The sequence below is a fragment of the Genypterus blacodes genome, unplaced genomic scaffold (assembly GCF_046128005.1).
Source record: "Genypterus blacodes isolate CSIRO-AG114 ecotype Tasmania unplaced genomic scaffold, CSIRO-AGI_Gbla_v1 ptg000057l_1, whole genome shotgun sequence".
Classification (NCBI taxonomy): Eukaryota; Metazoa; Chordata; class Actinopteri; order Ophidiiformes; family Ophidiidae; genus Genypterus; species Genypterus blacodes.
In genome coordinates this window covers 1,842,023-1,858,242 of record NW_027466869.1, presented here as the reverse complement: position 1 = coordinate 1,858,242, position 16,220 = coordinate 1,842,023, and the positions used below count along the sequence as shown (strand labels likewise).

Sequence of the window (16,220 nt, the reverse complement as noted above, 5' to 3'; positions counted from 1 at the left end):
AAGAGGGCGGCAGCAGATAGAGTAGCGTGTTCTCCCTGTGGGGGTTTTGGAAAATGAGACCCAAGCTGAAAGGGACAGCTGAGCCAAACTGCATGCCTCCCATCAAGAGTGATGCCTTTGGTACAATCTCTCAATCTATTTTCACTCGCTCCTTTGTGACTATCAATGAAGACGGTAAGTGAAATTAGTGCTGAGCGTTAGAAGTAAACCATTTCAACCAAACAACAAAACTTCCCACAAACTGAAATTAGCAACATATGAGACGAGTTCTAAGCCTGTTTCAGATTAATGGCAGAGTCCTCAGGATAAGTCAATATGCTCAACATTAAGGTTTGATTCATAGCACATGTTTAATCTTTTGTCTTCCTGCATGAAACCACCACCAATGAGACTTAACTCAAGGCAAAGAGATGATGAGACCACAGACTGGACAGCTTGCCTTTAATAAGACTTAGAGATACTCCCACTGACCTTTTAACGCACATCAAAATATATTTATAGTATTTACACGCACTGGCAGTTCACATACATGAGTCCATGGAATCTCAATGCAAATGACAGGAAACAGAGTCATGCTTGCACATGAGGAAGAAGAAAACAGCATTTATATTGGGAGCAAATGGGATTTGACCTTAGAACGATGCCTTCTGTTTCAAGCTTATACGCATTGTTAAATCCAGTTCTGCATTCGATGAATCATTAGTGAGGAAGTTTACTTACATCTCATGTCTCTTTCCAGATTCAACAGTTTGACTTTATAAAAAAAAAATAGGGGGTAACTTTACACACACCAGGATATGTAAACACCTGGGTTTGACTTAGACGGCGTGCTCCCTTTACTCCACACACCTTTTCCCTCCATTTCATTTACATTATTAACATCAACTTGTACCCAGTCATTATATTTCTCTTGAACTTAAATAAAACAAAGAAAGCCAACACTTTTTTTGCAGCTTATTGCAGTGATTACTTGGGTGTACTGTAATGTGCAGAGGATGTCAAGTATTAAGGTGCGTAGACTCGCCGCCGTGAAGATCATTGCAAATGTGAACACTGATGCGTCTGCGTTGCCACACGCTACCATGCGGCAAAAAAAGGAAAATATTCATTCTTGTTTTGTATTTTGTTGCTTGCGCCCCGTTGCAGATTGCTTCTTCTTTGTTGTCATCTCCGGGGCCTTTCCTCTTCAGCGAGGACTTTACCGTTCATTTGTTGGGGCCTACAAAGCAGTTGGTGATTGGCACAGGTCACAGGGCGAAGCTCCGTCAAAGAGGGTGTCAGGCTACCCCCGCCCCCCACGTGAGCTCTGGCGTGGACCCTAATACGCGCTGACCCTTTCAACGCCGACACGTGTCACAGGACCTCTGCCAACGAGAAGAAAGGGTTAAAGGTCGTAGGTAACAGCACTGATCGATATGAGGGATTAACCAGCAAGTGACAACGGACAGAACGGGGTCAAAACAAGGGTCACACATGTCGCCTGAGTCATTACATGGGCCATAATCCTCTGACCTGGTGAAGATACAAAATGTAATATTATGCCGCATATGTGTTCTGAGATCACAAACGTTTACCCGAGTGGAATGGAAAGGTCACGCAGACGCACAACCATACAACCGACTTTAAGCGCAATTAACCAGTCGGTGATTGATATGCCACTACCCTGGTATTTGATTGACAGCGGCAAATGTGAGGCTAAGCAGGGCGGCATTCATGAGTTTGTATCGTTCAAATAAGCCCCTTAAAATAAATGGCCCTCCTATGAAATTACATTGTACCATTCGATTAGTCTCGCGTGTATTAATAATCTCAATCACGCCGCTCATCTAAATATCCCAGCTGGCCCAGGGCATCTTAAGTATCCAGATTTATGACGGAAAATGAGATGGTGGGACGTTTCGGGAGGGGGAGGGGGGGGAGGTAGCAATGAGAGGCCGTGACGCGATGGAAATGGCAGGAAGTGCGTGAAATGCCTGAGAGAATGCGTCTGGTAAGGACAGCGAGGGGCTACACAAAGCTAACCCCCGCCCCCTCTGTTAGCTTTAGATAGTGCTGATGATGAGTGGCTTGTCTTCGGTCTGGCAGGTGAAGGGTAAGATTTAGCAGGGAGGCAGAGAGAGAGAGAGAGAGAGAGAGAGAGAGAGAGAGAGAGAGAGGGAGAGAGAGAGAGAGAAAGAGAGAGAGAGAGAGAGAGGGGCTGCTGACGTCACCGCGGGGGTAGCGGGGGCAACGGGTGACACCGGGTGCATCGTTTCGCGGAATCCGGTTTCTATCCCCCCCGTTGGCAGGGAAGTACTTGTGGATAGGGTCCCCTCACCACCGCTGCCATTCTAGGAATTCCACACCGGGTGCTGGCTCAAGTCGGCAGGTGTTTGCTGAATAATAGCTGTCATCGGTGTAAAGATACCCTGCCTCCCCCCTTCTCCTCCTCCTCCTCCTCCTCCTCGCCCCCCCCCCTTCTTCCACACCAGCCATTCACCAGCCCACTGGGAGCGTCTGCGGCCTTTCCGTGCCGCATCAGTCTCGCCCCAGGGGGCACTCACCCACGCCGGGGTGATGACCTGCGCATTAGACGCGCCGTGAGCTCAGTTTTGCCGACTTTCGTGCCAAAGACAACGAGGCCTTGTGCTGCAGGCGTTATGGAGCGATGCGAAACCTGTCGAGTGCACGCGCCTGCCTGACGTTTTAATTAGTGTGTGCCGCTTTAGTGTGTGAATTTCAATCATGCTGCGAATATGTCGCTTTCATACAACATGGAGTGGCCATGTATCATCGGCATCTGCAGCGGGTGTGTGGGTGTGTTTAACTCCTCGACACCCTCGCCACCGCATCATTTCTATACTGCATACTACTTGCTGATGGACCCGTCTTAAGTTTTCGCTGCCTGGTCGCTGTTGCATTTTGACACTCTGATGGATTGAGGTCCTACGTCTAGTAACTAGTGGTGCCAGATGAAACGCCACAATGGCATCCTGTGACGTTTTGATCAATAATACACACATTAAGCCCCTTCTATGAAATGATTCTGTTTGGTTTGTACCTGCTACGTGCTGAGGCTTCATGGGGCCGGCTTTCTTCATGAACGACTCCTCACTTTCGAAGGGCAGGATCGCCTCTGTGGCCATGCTTGTCTCGCACTTGTCCCGCGCTCCGTTGGTGCCGTTGCCGTGCTTGGCCAGCTTGATGATGTCTTCAAAGTGAGCGTTGTTGTCTTCGTTGGCGGTCAGACCGTTTTCATGTCTGGGCTGGACACCGTTGACCACTTGGACTGAGGGGCTGAAGACACAAAGCAAGGACACGCGGTTCCAATTACGTCTTTTCAAACTGTAACCCAGGAAGCAGGCAGAGCGTGAGAAGCACAAGACACCAAAACAAGTGTTTGTTGTGGGTCTGCATTGTGTGGATGCTTGTGTTTTCCACAGGCTGGCACATCTCCTGTCGACTTGATTGGACGGTGAACTCCTGCGTGGCTCTCTGGCACACAAGCTTTACACTTTTCATGGTGGTCTGACATCAAAGACGCAAAGGAGCTTCAGCTGTACCTCTGTTTCACGTTGCTCTGTCCGTTTTCTGTCTTGTTGTCAGACGCGTTGACCTCTGGCCTCGGCTGGTAGTCGGCAGATGCTAGAGGCAAGGACACAACACAGTGTCAACAATGAACATGCTTCTCACACACATACATTCTGCCACCATTTCCCATTTTGATGACCACCAGGTGGGCATCCTTCCTTCCTCCCTCCCTTCCTGTGCACTTCAGCTCCTCCCCCCTCAGCTTCTACAGCTGCTGGGGATGGGGCTGTGGTTCAGATAGCTGTCCACACCCCAGACTAGAATTAAGAAATGCCCGCCGGGCCTCCCACCACATCGGAGGTTGTCTAATGTCTTCCTGCAGTGGGGAACTTGGCCTCACACAGCAGCGTTCCTGTTTTGCTCAGACCACATCAACCACCTACAAGTCTACGTGAAGCGGAAGCTCAAGCTGGGAGGATGACGGGTAAGAGTGGATGTGTGTGTGAGGGTAATTATCACAGGTGCCCTCGCTTTATTTCCGGGTGCCACACATTCATGTTTCTTTGGCAGTTACACGTTATAATCACAAGCCCACTCCTCCCTCTGTCCCTCTCTCCCAAGCCTTGGACACGAGCAAGCACACATGGGTCCTATTGTGCTGACAAGAAGTCAAACTGCAGCTGTACAGGATATGAGACAGAGATATCATGTATAACACTTTTCATATAAAAACCTCTGATGTGTATCTGATTCAGATGGAACAATGTGGCACAGCAAATACCTGCCTATATATCTAGTTCACTCTGGTAGAGGCAGGACGGGGGATTTTACTAATTGGTGCAGCCAGTGGTTCCAGTTACAAATCCACTCTTAAGCTGGTTACAAAGCATTCATTCAGTTTGAAAGCCACTTCTTAGACGAGACAAATAATGGGAGATCAGGCCAATTACTGTAAAATATCCTTTGAGAGCGGCTGCCTGGAGCAGCCATAATGATTTTCCTGCAACACTTGAGGATCTATCGCACAAAGTGGACACATTCCGCTTACCTTTGCCACTCTCTGCCTCTTTCCCATTGACTTGTGGTGGAGGGGAGGACTTTGTTTCTTTCTGTGGAGGAGAAACAGGATTCCAGTCATTCTTAATGGATTGTTAAGTTGTGGCTTTTTTTGTTTGGGTTCAGACTGAACACCAAATGTACCTTGTCGCTGCCATCTGTCTTACGCGTCCTCTTCATGATCTCGTCCAGCCGCTGGGAAAGGAAGGAAGAGAGGAATAAGTGCAGGGAAAAGCCACTAATAAGGGGTAAAAGCCCTTTTCCTCTCGTCTCAATGAGAGCCATTAGAGTTTGTGTATGAACTGTGGTTGAATGTAAATGTGTTCATCAACAGCAACGACATCACATACATTACAAGGAATTTGTTTTGTTAAATAATAATGAGATTTAGTGCTTTACTGCTCATTGCTTCTGATCATGAGCAAACAACAGTGATCCTGTCTCTTGCAGCTTGTAGTTTGAAGCGAGTCCTTCCTGTTGAAGTCGATTTTTTAGAGCTGAACAGAACAGAGCTTCTATTGTCTGCAGGTAGACTTCTCGTATTATGAACAGCAATGTGCACTGTGTGTTCAGCTGAAACAACAGCGTAGGATGGGTGAACATGGAAAGTGGATAGATTTCTTATGGGGAGACGGCTAAAGGATTTGAAAAAGTCTTTGCTCGATTGAGTTATAAGGACAGATGATAGAAAACTGATGCAGTATTAACCTGAATCTGAGGTCATAGCTTGCATGAGACACACACACAACTGCAGTTGTAGTCGACTGCAGCTGCCACTCATAAAAGTGAAGCACTTTTAATCCAATTGACAAATCACACGCTCATGACTTAGGCATTTTAGTTTGGCTACAATAGTTACAGGATTTGTTTTTGTTTTTTTGTATGTTATTCATAAATCCCTCTGTGTCTTTAAAGTGATGTTTCCCCCTTGTTTGTTGTAACACAATGGTTGGCTACAAATGCATATTAAAGACATTTATTGTTGAGGCGATATCAACAGTGGATGGGCCAGTTTTGGTGCAATACAATGAGCAGTGCTGTGTTGTCCACTGTGACTAAGTGGGGAGTTTTTGGGGTCGGGGACATGCTGTTCTTGTGGGCTAATTCCAGCACAGAGCCCGGCTTTGGCAGGCTGAGCAGAGCCTGGCACGTACAGATAAGAGCCTTTCCTTCATGGAGAGACGAAGAGGAGAAGGGGGGGGGGGGGGGCTCAGTTAGTGTACAGCGGCGTGAATTTACTGTAAATACATGTTGGCATGATGTGCATATGTGCACGCTAACCACAAACACTGGTGCACATGTACAAACATCTGCAAAATTCCACATACGCCTTCACACAGATGACAAGGAAAGTAAGACCTTCTTCATTGGTTTATATATATAGCTTCATGCTCCCTTACAGACACACACACACACACATACACACTCTCTCTCACACACACACACACACACACACACAGTAAGCCCTATTAAATTATGGCATGCAGATAGTCAGTGCAGGATAAGCCAAAAACATCATTCATTGTGGTTTCAGAGACTCAACTTTGGAGCCTGCTTTCAGAATGTTAAAATATAAGATAGATTATAAAGTGTATGTGCACCAGAATATGAGAGCTGCAGTAAAGCAGCAGATCATATATTCTGCCACTGTGTTCCCTGCATTCGAGACAGTTTTGAGCTATTGGATCTTAAAAAAGAATCTAAAATCTCCACGTTGTTATAACTCATTCACATATTTCCAATTGGAAATGTGTAAATTTGAAACCAGAACAATGACGGGAGGAAGGATGAGTCACCCTACCCGTTTCCTCTCCAGCCTCTCCTGCTCCTCCTTCTGGAAGTGTTTCTCCCTCTCCAGACGCTGCTTCTCCGCCTCCTCCCGAGCTTTAGCCTCAGCCTCTTCCTTCTGAAACACACACAGGCGAGAATCCAACCACAACTTTAATGTAGGCAGAAGGAGGAAAAAAACTCTCCAGCCAAAATAGCATGCCTTTTATGCAACAAGGGTGTGGTTGCTCTGTGCAATTATTGTTTACTACCACAAAAGGTTATTTTCCTCTTCTTTTGGCCAAGACATGTCCATCTTCAACATTTACAGCCTTGTGATTGTGAGGACAATTCAAAGTGAAATACAATACTCGGCAACACTAGCATAGTCGCTGTATCTTCTGCTTAACCACAAATGCTACTTCCCTGAAAGACCACAGGGGGGTGCTAAAGCATCAGTATTGGATAGGAGATAAGAAAGGGATGGTTCTGCTCATATCAGACTGTGGGTCTGCGGGATGAACAAACACTGTAATGAACCGCCACATTTCATGGCTCATCGGAAACCTCTTCCTGCTTATCAAGGACAACAGCTCTCTGTTTCTCCCCGGCAACATCCACAAACACAGGAAGAGTCAATATTATACATATAGCTTATCTCACAAAAAGAAAAGCCCATTCATTCTATTTATTAGCTCAACAGTGCTCGATTAATATTTAGCCTCAAGGGCAACTTAAGTCACGCTGACGTAGAAAAACAAGGGGCTGTTTCTGCAGAAATGTATTATAAAGGTGGCTGACGCAGCCAAGTGCCCTCGGTGACACACAAACTGTGGCTGTGTGCCACAGTTTGTGTGTAGATAAGTTAGTGGTGTTTATGGGCGAGCCGTGTGGTGGTGATGTGAGACCCGGAGTGTGTGTGTGTCATCATTACCTCATCCTCACAATGATGACCACTGCTTCACATCACCACTAAACTCCTTTTGAAGTAGGATCTCACTAAGAACTTGCTGATTTTTTGTGCTGACCTGTTTTTGCAGCCGCTCGTTCTCTTCCTGCTCCGCCTTGGCTCGCTCCTCGGCCTCCTTCTCCTCCTGCAGCCGCAGGGCTTCGTCCCTCTTCTGTTGTTCCTCTGCCATGGCGCGGGCTTCCTCCTCCCTGACACACCGCTCCTCTGCCTCTCTGGCTATTCGCTCCTCCCGAAGGATCCTAAACGGGACAGACATGACTGAGTAATGTGTGTTTGTTCAACATTCTTTGACATTTCATAGGAAATCACAGGCAACAGGAAACCAAATCATTTGAGAGCACGAGTGGCAGCAGGCGATCACATCAACTATCACAATAAATGTCAATAGTGTTTCACTGTGTTCAGATTTAGATTTACAGCCCTTACATTCTAAATGTTGCTCAGATCAGAGATGGCGCTGATTGAGCTCTAATGTGTGTGTAGTGCACACAGGGTTTTAATAATTCTCATCATTACGAGGATGTCCTTCAATTATTCATCAGATCAGAAATGCATCAACATCCGTGGCTGGGCAGGATGTTGATGCACTTTAAAACGCCACCACACAAAGCATTGTGATGGTAAAACTAATAACCATGTGAGGAAGAATTGTATACTATGCTGTCATTCACCATCAGATCTAATCGTGTATAATGTATCTGTGTGAAGGTAATATTGTAAATGAGTTATGACTCACAATTAAAAGTAGTGCAGGGTCCAAAACTTATTAGACACAGAGTTTTGAAATCAATCACTCTCAATACCATTGATGTAAAGATTTGTAAACAATTTAAGTTTTCCATTCATAGTTTTCTCCTTCAGTCTCTATGAAAGTGGAAAAGGTTTTAGAAGGCCAAAGGTACTTGTATTGGTGTTTTGGAACATTTTGGAATCATAGCCAACCTTTAAAAGTCAGAACATGAAGGAAACGCAAACTGAGCAGTGAAAGCCAGGTTTAAAATTCCGAGACTGTGTGTGTGTAAACTGTCAACTGTCAACTGTGCTGACCTTCCCTGTGTGTGTGTGTGTGTGTGTGTGTGTGTGTGTGCACGTTTGGCATGCTAAACCCTCCTGACCTGTTCTTCTCCTCCTGCTCTCGGCGCTCCTGCTCCTCCCTCTCCCTCTGCTCGCGGGCCTGTCTGCGCCTCTCCGTCAGGATTCGCGCCGCCTCCTCGGGGTCATTGGTGCCTGCCATGGGCTTGGCTGAAGGGGAGGGAGCGGGCGATGCTGCTGGGACACAGGGGGCTGATTGGACGTGATTGGATGATGAAGTGGCAGTAGTTCTGACTGGCTGGGGGCTGGACGGTGGGGGGGTGGATACATCAGAAGCAGCCAGAGGAGAGCCTAAAACAAGATAAAAGAGTGTAAATATAAATACACTAACACGTAGATCTGTGGAAGCATGTCACACAATCGCCATAGCAACATTCAATGTGACTATTTCACTTCGATAACTGCAATAATGAGCAAAGGAGTGCACAGTGAGCAGCATTAGGAACATTCTCAACCACAGTCATTTCCTTTCATGTGCCGCATGAAACATTCTGCCGGCAGCTGCAGAAAATTATACAGACAGCACAGTTTCAGCTTAAAAGCTCCAAGATTGATATTGTAATTACATATTTAAAGCTGATTAGAGCGTCCTATTAGTGTTGCACATGCTGTGTGTCTTTCACTCTTTGTTTCCGAGCCTGATTAGGTCTGATTGTGATCTCTGCCAAGGTCTGCTGCTGCTGCTGCTGCTGCTCTTTGAAAGAAATGCAGATTTTTCCAGAGACTCTTTTCCCATCAGACCCATTCTTCTCTGCAGTCACAGACGGCCAGGCCAGACATTAAGGAATTCTGTGGCTATATAAAAGTTGAAAAAATAATACAGCATGACTCAGCTTCTGACGGAAGCAGAGACAGTCTGCTTCTGTCTGTTTCCATGTCTGATGCACTAATAAAGGGCAGATATGAAAGTGGATCAAACTGCTTGATAAATGGAAACACAGTCTTCCTGTTGAGGCTTTGGATGCTCTCTCATTAGTACCGTGTCACCACTATTGCATGTCGAGATTATCCGCCGGTGGAATGGCTGAAGCTCTCTGTGCCAAACTAACCAAACTTGGCTTGGCCATCAAACATAATTTCCTCATGTTCATCTGCACTAAAACTATAAACAGCAGATGATTGTTGCCAAACATTCGAATCCATTTCTGTGAGAAATGACTTGTAAAACCCCAAACATCGGTTTTCTCTTTGTGCGCTCCCACTCACTCTTCCTCCCCTCAGGGGTGGCGGGCCTGCCAGGCCCCCTTACTCTCTCCAGGGGTGCGGGGGAGGATGTGCGGTGGTCCACCCTGGCAGGAGTCCTGGCTCTTTTGGGTCGGGCCTTAGGCGTCGACGGGCTGCCACGTGTTGATGGGGGTTTGGGGCTGGGGGAGACGGCGGGGCTGGGGGACGCGGGCCTTCCCTTAGGTGTGGCTGGAGAAGACGCTCGCTGTCTTGATAAAGGACTCGGGCTTGAGAGAGAAAGGGAGAGAGAGGGTTTATGAGGGACACATTGCTGATTACAGATCTCTTCAGTAATATTTTCATTCTGTATCATCATTCTGTTTGCATATGACCTCTTGGAATACACTGATCAAATCTCTCCCTCTATACAGGCTGTTTCCTCTTCATAAACTGGACTTCAGCCATGTCCACAGCATTACATCGTCCCTTCAGGAGCATCATCACGGGTCAGTATCTTTTTCCCCCCTCTAAGTCTCTGGCACTAACAGCTGTGCCAAAGCTTTTACTTCCTTTTTGATGAGTCAATACAGCCTCCCTCCCTTCCATCATGTCTGTTATTCATTTATGTGGCCTGAGGACAGCAGAGGAAATGTCCACTCATCCATTCACGGCCTGGGCTCAATTAAGGCATGACACAGGCGGCCGGAGCGGCACAGACGTAAACATGTTTGTCCTCATTGGTCACAAAGCCGCTCCGGGTCGAGGGGATCTGAGGATAATCTCCACCACTAATATGTTCTCAAAGAAATTGGATCCGAGTATAAATGACAAACGTCTTACCTGGGCTCGGCTCTGTATCTCATGCTGGGTAGAGACTGTCTCTTCTTCAGCACCTTCTCTTTGGTGAGAGCGCTTTTCTCTTTTTCATTCTCCCGTTCCTTGTCTTTCTTCTCTTTCTTAGTCCTATCCATCTGTAAGACACAAATCAGGTGAGGAGGCGTTCCACCTGTAGCGTACATACAGACTCCACAGCTTGTGCCACATCGCTGAACTCGGTAGCATGAATTGAGAGTCCACTAACAGAATCCGCTGAATTCAATTTCATGGCTTTTTATCGCCCTTGTAGGGAAAAGTTTCATTATATGAGAATCTTTATATCTTCAGGACAACTTTCCAACCCTTTTGTATTTTTCAAGGGCCGTGACTAAAGTTGGCACCGAGTGAGATGCGTTTAAAGACAGTTGAGGGGAAAAGCCTTTTTTGGCAGACGTACGGGTGTGGAGCTCCGCCTGTGTTGGCGCTGGGTGATGTCTGGCGTGCTGGACGTGACCCTCCAGCGGTCGGCGCAGCGGTGATGGGGTTGATGGGAACACAGAGTCAAGGGACTGGCCGAGGCCGAGCGTGGGCAGAGGGGAGATTCTGAGGAAGGAATAATCTTGTTTATGTTATGAAGCCAATAATCAACCGTGAGACACAAATGTTTCCATAACGGTTTATCTACTTACGAGAATCTCTGCCACTGCTGAGGACACTGGCAGCACTGCGGCTCCGAGCGAGGAAAGCCAGCGTCGGCGTCATCAGCCGGTCCACTATGCTGCTCTCCCACGGACGCAGCGCAACGCTACGGGCTGCAGGAAGGGAAACAAAGATCGAAAAATAAAACTCAAGGGATGAAATCAGTAGAAGCAGATCTCAAACCACGATCGCCTGAATCGTCATAGAAACGTACACACATCAAATCAGTGCAGTGCAGAGTTCTCACTGTTTATCCAGACAGTACATGAAGGTCTAAAACTCACTCTGAGGCCACCTACATCCCATTATTGTGAAGAACAAATACACAAAACCCCAAAAGACACCTCAGTGACACCCAAAGAGAGTCCAAGGCCATGAAAAGGAAGGTATGGAGTCTAACTTTGGGCTGCACTGGTCCTTTTCATTGCTTGTCCAGACAGTGAATTAACTATTTATAAGCAGAGCCTTGGGTGTACAAGTTGAGAAATTAGGGTGCAGCATCATCAGTACTAATTTGGGAGAGAAACTTTTTAGCTTGAAGGTGACGTGCTGCGGAATGCAGTGAGGTTTATCTACAGTAAATGCATTATCTCCTCAGAAATGCTGACTCACTGGCTCAACTCTACTCTTTTCAGACTTCAGAGTTTGTTCTTTTTGCAAAAGTACACCATGACCCGATTAGGTTCCGGCTTGTAGTAGTTAAAGATTTATACAGATACCACAAAAATCAAGCTCACCTCTATCATCCCATCAGTAAAACATTAAAGGCACCGTCAAAGTCTTCACATAAACCAATAAGTCACAACGAAACACATCAGGGAGTGAAATGACCATCACCACAAAATGAATCAATCAACGGACAGTGAAATGACAGCAGAACAAAATGAGCACTGTGCATAACTCATACGTCAAATTATGAGCATGCAGGAAACCAAAAAAAAACCCCAAACCAAATATCGGAGCAAAACAACATAAGAGCCTGGTGATTTTTTTGGAAGATGAAAATGAACCACTGGCCAACCATCACGCACAGGAGAGGGACTGGAAACAAAACAGGGAGAAATAAAACAGGACTGTGGGCGGGTTCGGGAGTGTGTGGGCGGTGATGGGACACACTGATGGTGGTGGGCGCCCCCGGACGTTGCCTTACTTCTGCTGGGGGAGTTCCAGAGGGTGGCGGAAGACTTGGAGAGTCGCTTGTTTATAACAGAGTCCACGTGTTTGGGCAGGTTGACCGTTGACACTGAGCATCTGCCTAGGAAGCCAAAAGAGCGCCACACAGATGTTCACACAGGTCACATGACTAAGACAGAGAAGGGAGGCCTGAGTGGCGTGTAATGACTTCCCCTGCTGCACACACACACACACACGCACACAAACACACACACAGTACCAGCTGTTCACATCTGGTAGCCTTTGGACATCCGTGGTGCGACACACGTGAGTATAACTGAGCATACAGTGCGCCAAAATACCATATCTACATGGAAAAAACAACTGACGACACGCACAAAACATCACCAAGATAGCAACACTTCCAACCATTTAAAGCCACAAGCACGAGCCCACTGAACAAGACGTGTAAGAACTGAGAGCATTACAAATAACAACCAAACACGTGAGTGGAAAGAGGTCAGTGTGCTCATCTTGATGCGAACAACGTGGATCAGCACTTGACAAAAGCAAAACCTTGAATATCAATTCATTTGAAATCCTTCATCCCTTTTCAATGCTGCTAATGTAATGGAAGTATGAACGTGCGCCTAGCGTGAATGTCTCCATTTTTAAATACACATGGCTGGTGGATGAAGGACGGAGGCCATTCCGCCGCAGCGTGTTTACGCTTGTTTACTTTCATCATCCGACAGACGGCCGTGCTGCTGAGGGAGGGAAGGATCGTTGTGAGTGTCAGTAATTCCCTTGGCATATGGCAGACGTGATTACACAACATAAGATGGAACCCAAGGCAGATTGAAAGCTTCAAATTGGAAAGATGTCATGCTACACTGCTCACACACAGTTTCTACATTCTGACTGCAGCCAGTGTCGTCTCTGATTTCATTGGCTGTTGGCATGTCAAGGCATGAAATCGCTGCCAACTGAGCCGCAATGAACAACAATTAAGTTTGCTGTTGGTCGATAGAAACCCTCTTAGTGCAACTCTTGCACTAAAGCAGCTGAATTGTTTTTGGATGTGCGCAATCGATAAAGTCGGGTTTGGAGACTGATGACCAGGAAGTCATATTTAATAGACAAACAGGCACGATCATTAGAGGAAATGGGCTGAGGGGGATGGAGCAGAAGAGAGAAGACGGAAGAAAACAAAAGAAAACCAAAAAGACAGTTTAGGCAGCAATCCTGTCATCATCATGCTAAAGTAGCTCACTTTGCTTTTGGGGATAAAGAAGAGATGGAGATGACAGATGGCTTATTATCTGCCTTCAATATCTCTGAATCAACCCAAACAATTTGCTAACAGAAGAGTTTCAACCGCAAGTCGTAATCTCCTCTGCAAAGAAATCAATGTAGCAGAAAATGATATAACGATCAGATCTTCATTGTACAGTATGTGCGCCCTTTGACCATGCAGCAGCGTCAATGGATCTCTCACAGACATTATACGAAAATAATGCGTTGATGTGTCCCAACCAATAAAACCTCAACAGACGAAATCTACAACCGGTAAAAATGTTTAGCTCATGCTGATTCTGTTTTCCAGCATTGTGACAGTGACATAACCCTCTACACATTCACTATGACCTTGTTAGGTTGTGTGTATCCGGTTCCCGCTGGACTGATATACTCACTTTCTTTCTGACCGGAGTTTTGGCTGACGCCTCCAGCCCAGGACCATCTTTGCTGGCGGATTTCTGCCCATGTTTTCTTGGTCGACCTCTGGATGGCGGCATCGTAACGTTCCTGGAAGAGCAACAGGATGAGCAATCGGTCATTTGAGACGTTGATTCAACTACGCAGGGCTGACTGGCACAGTGACAGAGACTGCTTGGTCCTAAGCACCTAACAGCAAACATCAGTCTTGCTTATGTTTCCTTGAGCAGCTGCAGCTGATTTTTGTCTGAGGCATGGATGTTTTCCTCCCTTTCCACTGACAATCCACAAAAACATCACATTGTTTAATCATTCGTTTGAACCTGAGCCATTATGTAGTACTGTAACAGCCGTACTTTGTTCTTTTCCTGCTTCTGTTTCTGTCTCTCCTCCAGGGCGGCTCGCCGTTTCTCCGCCTTGATCCGCTGCTCCTCCAGCTTCCTGCGGCGCTCCTCCAGCTGCTGCTCCCTCAGCTGCTTGGCTTTCTCCTCCTTCTCCATCCACTGGTTCTTTTTCGCAGCTACGATGAGAGATGGAAGATGTGGTCAGGAGAAGAAGCTAAGACTATCTAAAGGGAAGTGGAGTGCCTTCTCCACAACATCCTCTTTTAATGAGTCTGTGATGTCCGTTGAAAGTGTTGCCTTTTATCTCCACTCTTTCCACACACTACTACAATATGCCAGATACTTATGAAGTCACACATTACCAAACTAATTGCACCCAGTCTCTGTGTCAGCGTAAATAACCCCAAGACTTTGACATGTAAATCGTCCTTCTGCTACCAACCGTTCAAAGACGGCGTACAGAGGCCTTCTGCACCTGCTTCATCCCGATTTTCTTTCAAGCAACAAAGTGAAACCTACACGCAGAATCAGACGCTGCAAAGAGGCGAGGTTTAGCTCTTCAAAGCACCTGATGCGACAAAAGCAACCAGTTATGATCAATGCTGGAGGCTAGAGTGCTAACATATTGGGAGGTAAACAACTCAGCTATAACCCACAAAAGGGAACGAAAGCTGAGGCGTTCTGTGAGCAGTGAACACCTTGCAGCAAAGCAAAATGTCTGCTGCAGATCAGCTTTATGGCCTCATCTTTAACTTCGGGTGACACAAAGCTTTAGGGGCTAATAATGTGGGACACTTGTGGGAGCCACATTTCAGGTTTTGTTTTCCCCCGATCATAGTGGAGGATGCAACTGTCCCAAGACACTATATTGAAGGCTTGCTGGGATGTTTTACAGTTAACAAAGAATTATTTTATACTCATGCTATAAGAATGTTCCCAGACTTTCCAGGCAAACGAAGTGTGTGACAGTGTGATACTAAATTGCACATCTGATTCATTTAACAAAAGCAGCTGGGAATGGTTTTCCAGGCAACTGCTTGGTGCAGCGAGTGCACAGAGGGAAACAGTTTGAAAACGATGACTGACACTATAATAATGAGCAGAAGTCTTATATGAATTCTTTCATCTTGTGACAATTCTTAAATTATATCCATCGTCAGTTATCTAGGGATTTAAACTTGAGCTTTCATCAACTCCCCTGACAGCGATCAGCACTGACAACCACCATCACAACCTTCAAGCTCATTAGATACACACACAGAGTTTGGATCCAGCAAAGTCACGGCTAAAGCTCTGATGCTGCATGTAATGACAATGATTTAATGAGCTTGAATATGATGTAGAGTCACTCCATTTGCGTTTCTACAACTACTGATCAAGAAATCCTTGCAGCGATAGTGGAGAAGCTTACTGGAGTCTCACTGGATCGCTTTCAAGCTGATAATGCAAACGAGAGCTTTGGAAGGATCTTATCTTATATCCAAGTCTGAATGAGAGCATGAGATCAAGGCTGGACCATCTGGCGTGGCCTGGCGGTCCCCCAATCAGATCCGCCCATTGTAAGAAGTGTTTCAACCTTATCTTACTGCCTTGGAACACACATCAGATTACTCAACACCGAAGCACCGTTATGATTAGTTTTAAAATACAACAACAGCATTGTTATAAATTTAACAATGAATAATATAACCATCTGCATTTAAAAAAAAATATTTTAAAAAGGCTCTGCCAAATGTAATGAAACTGAGCCCAAGATACTCAGCATTCATTTCATCAATATAAACTGTTTCTCTATTCTAGAGTTGATGAAAAACAGATATGTGCATATGTGTGAGACTACTGTTGCCAAGGATACGTACATGAAAAAGTCATGTGGTGGTAATTAGATGTGACTGAACTCCACATGTTTTCCCATTTCTAGACATTTTTGAACTATATGTTTTTCATGTGGTCTTGTAAAGTTGCTTAGATGC

The 16,220-nt window shown here is 46.0% G+C and overlaps 1 protein-coding gene across 4 annotated transcripts in view; it reads right to left on the bottom strand.

Moving 5' to 3' along the window:
* Positions 1-424: 424 nt before the first annotated feature.
* map7d1a (MAP7 domain containing 1a) overlaps positions 425-16,220 on the bottom strand; it is a 32,391-nt gene continuing 16,595 nt past the window's right edge. For 2 of the 4 annotated variants that reach the window (XM_076152646.1, XM_076152647.1), the window contains 15 exons: positions 14,260-14,423; positions 13,882-13,993; positions 12,225-12,329; positions 11,065-11,187; positions 10,833-10,978; positions 10,400-10,530; positions 9,602-9,846; positions 8,419-8,686; positions 7,362-7,542; positions 6,368-6,472; positions 4,711-4,761; positions 4,559-4,619; positions 3,543-3,624; positions 3,041-3,276; positions 425-1,364 (listed from right to left, as the gene is read on the bottom strand). In XM_076152646.1, coding sequence (XP_076008761.1) covers positions 1,354-1,364; positions 3,041-3,276; positions 3,543-3,624; positions 4,559-4,619; positions 4,711-4,761; positions 6,368-6,472; positions 7,362-7,542; positions 8,419-8,686; positions 9,602-9,846; positions 10,400-10,530; positions 10,833-10,978; positions 11,065-11,187; positions 12,225-12,329; positions 13,882-13,993; positions 14,260-14,423 — 2,021 coding nt within the window. In that variant the 3' untranslated portion in view covers positions 425-1,353. The remainder of the gene's footprint in view (positions 1,365-3,040; positions 3,277-3,542; positions 3,625-4,558; positions 4,620-4,710; positions 4,762-6,367; positions 6,473-7,361; positions 7,543-8,418; positions 8,687-9,601; positions 9,847-10,399; positions 10,531-10,832; positions 10,979-11,064; positions 11,188-12,224; positions 12,330-13,881; positions 13,994-14,259; positions 14,424-16,220) is intronic. The other 2 variants (XM_076152648.1, XM_076152649.1) reach the window with 1 other exon arrangement.